The sequence below is a fragment of the Mustelus asterias genome, chromosome 6 (assembly GCF_964213995.1).
Source record: "Mustelus asterias chromosome 6, sMusAst1.hap1.1, whole genome shotgun sequence".
In the NCBI taxonomy this organism is placed as follows: domain Eukaryota; kingdom Metazoa; phylum Chordata; class Chondrichthyes; order Carcharhiniformes; family Triakidae; genus Mustelus; species Mustelus asterias.
The window spans coordinates 62,996,301-63,004,530 of record NC_135806.1 but is presented as its reverse complement, the minus strand read 5'-3'; the positions used below and the strand labels follow the sequence as shown (position 1 = coordinate 63,004,530).

Genomic DNA, 8,230 nt, shown 5'->3' with positions numbered 1-8,230 from the left:
CAAGAAACAATACTTTTCACTGTATCCCAATACATGTGACAATAATAAATCAAATAGCATTTTTTTGAACACATCAGTGGTCAAACAATGTGCAACCACATTTGTCCTGTCTGGGCCATCCCATGACTAACACACCTTTGGTCTTTGATGGCACTGTGCCGGCGCCCTCTGCTGGATCGTTGTGGATGTTTGCCGAGAGGCGCGGAGTGATGACGCAATCCGAGCGCGACCGGAGCAGTGCAGTGAGAATGTGAAAAGGGAACAGAAGGTGGCGGAGCTGACTGACTGACCCTGTGCCAGTGTCAGACCCTGAGACCGACCGGCCCTGTGAGTGACTGACCCACCCTGTGCCAGTGACTGACCCTGAGACTGACTGACCCTGAGACTGACTGACCCTGTGCCAGTGACTGACCTGAGACTGACTGACTGACCCTGTTGTGCCAGTGACTGACCCTGAGAGCCAGTGACTGACCTGAGACTGACTGACTGACCCTGTGCCAGTGACTGACCCTGAGACTGACTGACCGACCCTGAGACTGACTGACCCTGTGCCAGTGACTGACCTGAGACTGACTGACTGACCCTGTTGTGCCAGTGACTGACCCTGAGAGCCAGTGACTGACCTGAGACTGACTGACTGACCCTGTGCCAGTGACTGACCCTGAGACTGACTGACCGGCCCTGTGAGTGACTGACCCTGATTCTGTGACTGTGGGGCGCAGAGTGTTGACATTAGGTTTATTTCCCAGAGCTGCAGACTGTAGCCGTTGAAGAAGGTCAGTGGCTGAGTAGTTTGTAATGCTAGGGGTTTAGAGGTTTGACAGGTCAGGGATTAGCAACAGACTTGTGTCCTCATCACTGCTCTGTTTCCTGATTATAAATGAAGAATAAAATGTGAAGAGATGCTCCAAATTTACCACTGTTAGGAATGAGTTGTAGGAGATTCTTTCTGGTTTCCCTTTGCATCAGATTCTTAGTAAACTATCGCATTGCTGTGTATTTTGAACGAAAATGATAAAAAATATTTTTTAAAAAAAAGTATGTTTATAACCTAAAAGTCTTCTGGAATGTGTGACAAAAATTTCTGCCTCTGTGTGCAGACCACTTATTACCACATTGTGGCGCTGCCTTTTGTTATCTCCGTTGAATCTTCAGTGTAAGTTTACACGCGGAGATGGGTATTGTGCTCTTGGGCAAATTCATTGTTTTCATTGAAAGGTTGTGAAAACAATTAACTTGTCGAACGGCCGCCCGGATTTGAAACCAAATGCAATTATCAGAACGTTTTCGTTCGCTGACCTCAATACTGAAAGGGCCAAATCAGTTATGTTTAGAGTTGCCGGCTGTTTCCTTAATCCAAGATGAAGTGAAGGAAGTTCTAAAAATAAAACAGAAATTACCGCACGTTTTTAATTTAATGCAGGTGTTGCACCAAGCAGCAGAAATGTGAATTATAACCATTGTGTATTGTACAAAATGCTTCTTATTCTTGCAATTTTCATTAGCCACTTTATTTGATATTTTGTATAATAATTAATCAACTATCAGATTAAATTAAATCAGTTTATGATGGGCGCAATTAGATTTTAACAGTCATTGAAACCATTCTTTTAAAGATGCCTTTAAATATTCTCAATTGTTTTTGGTTAAATGTTTTAAATTACATGTTCTCTTTCCCAGCTAAATATAGTTAAATGGTTTATGGTGTTAAAACAGTGAGCTTAAAACTGTTTGTTATTACAGTTCTTCAGATTTTTACTGTACGGTTAATTTTATCACGTTTTATTTTAATGTTTGTTTTATATTACATGCAAAGAGTGTGCAACATACAAAACATAATGCTGCTTTATTCTGCTTCTTTTTGTTTTAGTGTTTATTTCCATCCTCTTTGAACTGGTTTTGACTTTCCGTTATCTGTATTACAGCATGGAATTCTGTAAAATATAAAGTGAACCTTTGAAGGATGTACTTCTAGCTTTATTATGTTAATAAACCTTTCTGTTGAATTCAAATAATTACTTGATTCATAGTAGTTCTTTATTGTTATCCAAATCTCTTGTATTCCATATTATTTGATTATAACATTCAATCATTTATTAACCTGTTTATTCTGACAGGATAGAACAGGACAAATTTTTGCCTAAACTTGACCTCTACTAGAAAATATAAATATGCATATCTCTGCAGCCTGAATCTCAGCATGACACAAACCCACCTCTTGAGGTAGATCTCATGCTAGTACCAACTCGAAGGTTGTAAAGTGTGAACTCTCAGGGGCTTTGCTGTCAAATTAGTCTTCACAGCAGCCTTCGTATTTTAATGTGTTCAAGATGTGATTTCCCACCTGCTTCTCCCAAAACAAATGTGTCTTTTTAGAAAAATCCAGCAGAGAGTCAGCAACATAAACAGCACAATCCATACAGTCCAACATTGTAGATTTAACCGATGAGCCCTTGTAAAAACACTGGGACTCTGTATAAACATTGTAATTCAGAGAAATTTAAAAGAAAAATTCACTGTATAGCATAACTTTATTCCAGCAAAGGGCACTTTCAGAGATGACTGTTAAATTAGTTGTGTAATTGGTAATTCTCTCTCTTTTTTGTATACAGGTTTTAACAGAAAAAAAGCAAACAACTACAAAGATAGAAGACATAGAAACAGCTTACAGAAACCATGGGTGTTTTTAAACAACAAAGCAGTATTCAGGGAATGCGTATAGTACTGGAACACTGATGGTACTTACATTTATGATTTTTGGGTATTGTTGAACAATCACTTCCTTGTTCTAACTATGAATGAAAATACAGAGTCAACTCTCGACCCCAATGAAGATGACCTTCCTCTCATGGCTAATGCTGGTTACATGCTGGTCAGACACTATGTGCTAGATCTGACAGTGAACTTTGACAGGAAAGTTATCAACAGTACTATTGTCCTCTTCCTAGAAGCTAACCAAGAGCACAAAAAAGCCCCTCACTCTGTGGGAACAGGTTGCTGTCCTTCCTCACAGGCATTATCTGAAACTGAGCAACCTGGACCTTCATGCAATCCCATTGCAAGAGCTGCTGCTTGTTCATCTGTGGATAAGATATGCAATCTATCTGAACATATTGGCAACTCTGTCACCACTGTTAATAGTTGTAACCATAGCAACAAAGAGTGGGCGAGTGGGATTTCTGGTACAAGGGAACACTGCAGTGATGGGGCTGATTTTGAGCTGGTGCTGGATTGTTGTGATCTTGTGGTGAATAAGGTAGAAGAGGTAAATGTCATTGCTGCTGCAGGCATTGAGAAACTGATCAGAGTGGACATGCCCAAGTCAGAAAATGGCATTTACTCTCAGAGACTGCAGAGTGATGTCCAGAGAAACGTTGTGGAAGATATTTTAGGTTTGGCGGCAGAATGCTGGCAGGAACAGCATCATTACTACCTCCAGTGCAGTCAAGCACCTGGCTGTGGTGAACTCCAGTTCCAGACCGACATGTGGAGCCTGAAAATAAAGAAACCAGGGGTACAAACTCCTCAAGACTTCCCTCGTGTATTGAGGATCTGTTATGAAACAAAGCCAGAGGGTGGTTCGGTGAGATGGACTAAGGACCAAAGTGGCAGGTTGGTTACTTTCAAATACAATATGTTTTTGTTTGGAATCGGGTATTATTCTGTGACATACGGAGTTGTCGGATGCAGTTGTTGATCAGTTAATGATGCAGGATGCAAGCTGTTTGTTTTGTAAATAATGCATAGAAGATGATGTATGAATAGCAGTTTTAAAAATGAAATAAAGTATTTACTTTCCACTCATCGCTTTGTAATTTTTTCAAACAACCTTGAGAATATGTTTCCTATTTTTCATTAGAACGTATTTTTATGGAGGTGCTTTCAAAATATGATAGCTTGGTTAACCTCTTTGGTTACAATGACATACGATATGTTTGGACTTAGTGTTTTATGTAAGTCTCCAGCAAGTACTGGTTTCAGTGGCAATTAAAGTATGTAATGTTGGCCCAAATTCCTTAAAATATTAGTAATATTCATAGAAGCTTTTTTGGATTGCAGATGGGTTAAATATTCTGTGTTTTGCTTTGTGTGATTCTGTAAATCTGATGCATATCAGCTTACAATGAGTTAATTGAAATTATTTGTTTAAAAGCAGACCTTATTTAAAATATTGGCATATGACTGCAGTCCATTTTGGGAATCCACCTAGCATATTTTTCTAATTTTGGGGCAGCACGGTGGTACAGTGATTAGCACTGCTGCCTCACAGCACCAAGAACCTGTGTTTGATACCCGGTGTGGGTCGCTGTCTGTGCAGAGTCTGCACGTTCTCCCCGTGTCTGCAAGGGTTTCCTCCGGTTTCCTCCCACAGTCCAAAGATGTGTGGGTTAGGTTGATTAGCCATGCTAAATTGTCCCTTCGCGTCTGGGGGATTAGAGGGGTTACAGGGATAGGACCTGGGTGGGACTGTTGACGGTGAAGGCTCGATGGGCTGAATGGCCACTTTCTACACTGGAGGGATTCTATGATGAACTGAATATTGGATGATTTTATGCTGTGGCTGCATTCCTACCAGAAATGGGCATGAGATTGTTGGCACACATTTCATATATGGTTCTTCCACCTGTCAGCGAAAAGATGTTTTCAACCTCCGTTCCAGAGGTGAAAAACCAACACCTAACTTACTGGAACATCCAATCACTGCAAAACAATATGTTCACTATTTGTTTTATGATAAAATATTAACGTTTAAAGCAATGCTACTTTCATTCAGTAATTGTTTTCAATGACCAGTCATATGTTATAATTGAACTTGGATTAAAAATATTGCATAATGTGTTTTGCAATACTTGAACTGTGTGTATTGATTTTACCACGATGTGGAGATGCCGGTGTTGGACTGGGGTGGGACAAGGTGAGAGGCCACACGACACCAGGTTAGAGTCCAACAGGTTTATTTGAAATTACAAGCATTCGGAGTGCTGCTTCTTTGAAGGAGCAACGCTCCAAAAGCCTGTGATTTCAAATAAACCTGTTAGACTATAACCTGATGTCGTGTGACCCCTCACCTTGATTTTACCATGTTATCTATTTTAATCTTGTGGAGTATTGCTGAACATCAACTTATAACATTTGGTTCTGGCCAATTTTGTGTAGGTTTGGTAATGACATTGTGGGCGGGATTTTACAGTCTCGCCCGGGTGAGAACGGAAATTTCCACCCGAGGTAATCCGAGATTTCCATTGTCAGACCCTTGCACGTGCCGATTCCGTGGCGGGCGAGGTGGTAGAGTTCCGGCCTATAAGTCTTGATTATTTAATATTGGATATTTGTCAGTTGCATTAAAATATCAAAGTGTGTATAAATTGTCCGTTAATGCTCACTACACCCAAAATCAGCTTCTTAACTACATGTATGTTCTATGATACTCAATGTTTGGTCCTTGAACATTGAAGGATAAACTGACACAGATTGATGCAGCTTGGCAGTGTGCTCTGTTACATAATGAACAGCAGTTGTACAGAATCAGGTTAATCTTAAAAATCACTATGGCCTATTTTCTGTCCCTCTGGGATAAGTGATTGCTCGAACAATCACTTATCCCAAGTAGGAAGAAGATACTTCAGTTATTCAGATATAAAAATTGTAAGTACCGTATGATGATTTAACTCATGAGGCCAAGATAAGGTCAGCTATGATCATATTGAATGGGGGAGCAGACTCGAGTGGCTGAATTGCCTATTCCTGCTCTTAGTTCTTATGTATATCTTGGAATTGTCTAAATAATGAAAGCAAAGGATCAACAATGACGGAGTGATGTGAGAAAGTCATCGTATTGGGTGTTCTATATATACTGTGAGGAACAAGATATATATATATATGTATATGTATGTATTTTTGTGTTAAGGAAGGTAGAGTGGTTCCAGTTGCACTTTAATATAAATATAAAATATACACACATACAATCTCTGAAATGAAAGACTTGGGTAGAAAAAACTAGGTTGTTGCCTAGTGACAATGATCAAGTGAAACAGAGAATCTGAAAAAGACAGGGGAGCCTTCAATGTGTGTCAGAGTGAAGACAGCAATTTTCAACTCAGATTAGAAATATTACAAGGGTATGAGAGACCCAGTTTAGCGTTAGAGTTTCCTCTGCAGTTGAAGCAATAGTGAATGTGGTTTTGGGTGTCTCAGGGAGAGATACGAGTTGGGTGAGAAGCATCAATTGAATACTCAAGAAACCACTGGAAGAAAATTGTTTACATGTGTTCCAGTTCCAAGCAAGGAGTCTGTGTCAAGCTAGTGGTAACTCTTCATGTGTATATAAAGATATTGCTGAGTGAAGGAATGTTGGGAAACTGAATCATATTTTTGTGTTTGCATTGAGATCTTTCAAAATATTTTCTGGTGTAATATAGTTCATTTTTATTATTTTAATCAATATTCTATTCTTTGTGTTCTAAGTTCATCAACAGACTCCTTTGAATTTGTTTGGTAACTTTCCTCCATAGTTTCTACAAAAGTAAGGATCTATCAAGCCAGGTTTCACTCTGGAATCTGATTTGTTCAGTATTAGCAAGAGTTGGATTTGTAACAATACCATGAATATACTGACAAATATTTAAGTAAGGTGTCACAGTTCTGTTTCACTTTAAAATAAAATATTTATATTATGTTGTTGGTTTGTAAACGTTTTTTAACCACTGTGCTGATCATATCAAGGAGCTATTAACTTGAACATAAATTTGTAGATTTAATCAGGTTCTTCACATCTTCGTGTTAAATAAATATTCACCTACCTGCTGGTTAACCAAAATAATCAGGAGCTCTTTGGCTAGTGTAATAAGCAAATGTGGAATTGAGCCATCTAGATAGGGAAGAAGGAAAAGGAAGAACAAGCTTGCATTTAAATGGTGCCTTTCACATCTTTTCGTGTTCTGAAGCATTTGAGAGTTAATTAAGTACAGTCACTATTCTTTTCTAGGCAAACACAACAGCTGAATTCTGTCAAGAATATATAAATGACCATGTCATCTATTTTCATACTCTTGGTTGAACGATAAATATTGGTACAGATATTTGGAGAAAAATGTGGTGCATCATTGCGTCCACCTGAACAAGCAAGCAGGTTAATATCGCTTTGGAATGACAATTCAGCTGTCTCTGCAGGCTGCACTCAGGGTCAGCATCTGATTTGCATTGTTCTTTACCAGAGTACTGGTGGGGACATTGCAGTTAGCGGTGACTTTTTTTATTGTTGTTGATGGAGATGAGGTGAGGTGGGAGGGAACAGGAGAGAAAGAGGGTAAACCAGCTCCTGATGCTACTGAGTGATTTCTGCTTGAAAGTTCAAATTTATTGCTGGGTAGCAACAGGACTACCCTAGTTTATGTTCCTTATGTGTTTACAGATCCCACCAATACTCACTACTTAACATTGTGCAAGAAGAATGTTTTCCTTTCGTAATGCATAAACATTGAGCAGCACCTTAAAGTCATACTTCAGCACAAGGGTACCTTAACTTACTCATAGTTCAATGCAATAATCACACCTTTTGAATCCAGGATCAAATGTTTGAGTAATTAGCAATAACTTCAAAAACAGGTGACGTTTCCTTATAATAAATGTTATTTTACTGTAGGTGTTTAAATTCTTTATACTCAATTTTTATACTTTGTTTCTGAGAACTAATTTCATCCACATGCAACCATTTTCACATCCCACGTTTTTCTCTTCCAGGGTGGGTGGATGAGAGCGCGTGGGCTGGGAAAAAGCTAAGCTGTGCATGTTTTATCATTGGTTGTCCCTGCATTCAAGTTGAAATCAAGTTTCCTCATCTAAACACCAATTTTAAGTAATTGCCGGATTGCTCCCTATGTCTTCCTTTCGCAATCTTCAACATTTTAAAATGCAAATGCATGACTTCACATTTTACCACACCCTTTTTTGCTATGTTCAACTTCACACTGGTCCTTGAACTTTCACCACGGTTACACAATCTACTTATTGAAATTACTATGTGGGTTTGTAACGCCCATGCAGGTGTACCCACATAATGTATGAAAAGTGAACACTTTATTTTTTTTTAAACAACTTGGGCAGGATTTTACGTCCTTGCTTGTCCCGAAACCATAAAATCCCACCTGAGCTCAACGGACCTTTCCGTGGTCCGCCCCTCGCCCGCTCCGATTCCCGTGGCAGGTGAGACGGTAAAATTTCAGCCAAGGAG

The 8,230-nt window shown here is 39.3% G+C and overlaps 1 protein-coding gene across 6 annotated transcripts in view; it reads left to right on the top strand.

Moving 5' to 3' along the window:
- The first annotated feature begins 231 nt into the window (after window positions 1-231).
- The window catches only part of aopep (aminopeptidase O (putative)), a 240,863-nt gene continuing 232,864 nt past the window's right edge, over window positions 232-8,230 (top strand). For 5 of the 6 annotated variants that reach the window (XR_013498171.1, XR_013498172.1, XM_078214421.1 and 2 more), the window contains exons 1-2: window positions 237-776; window positions 2,613-3,612. Coding sequence is in view for 4 of the 6 variants with exons in the window: in XM_078214421.1 (XP_078070547.1) it covers window positions 2,795-3,612 (818 nt within the window). In the remaining 2 variants the exon portion in view is untranslated. Of the gene's footprint in view, window positions 777-2,612; window positions 3,613-8,230 lie in introns of all 6 variants that reach the window. The other variant, XM_078214419.1, reaches the window with a different exon arrangement.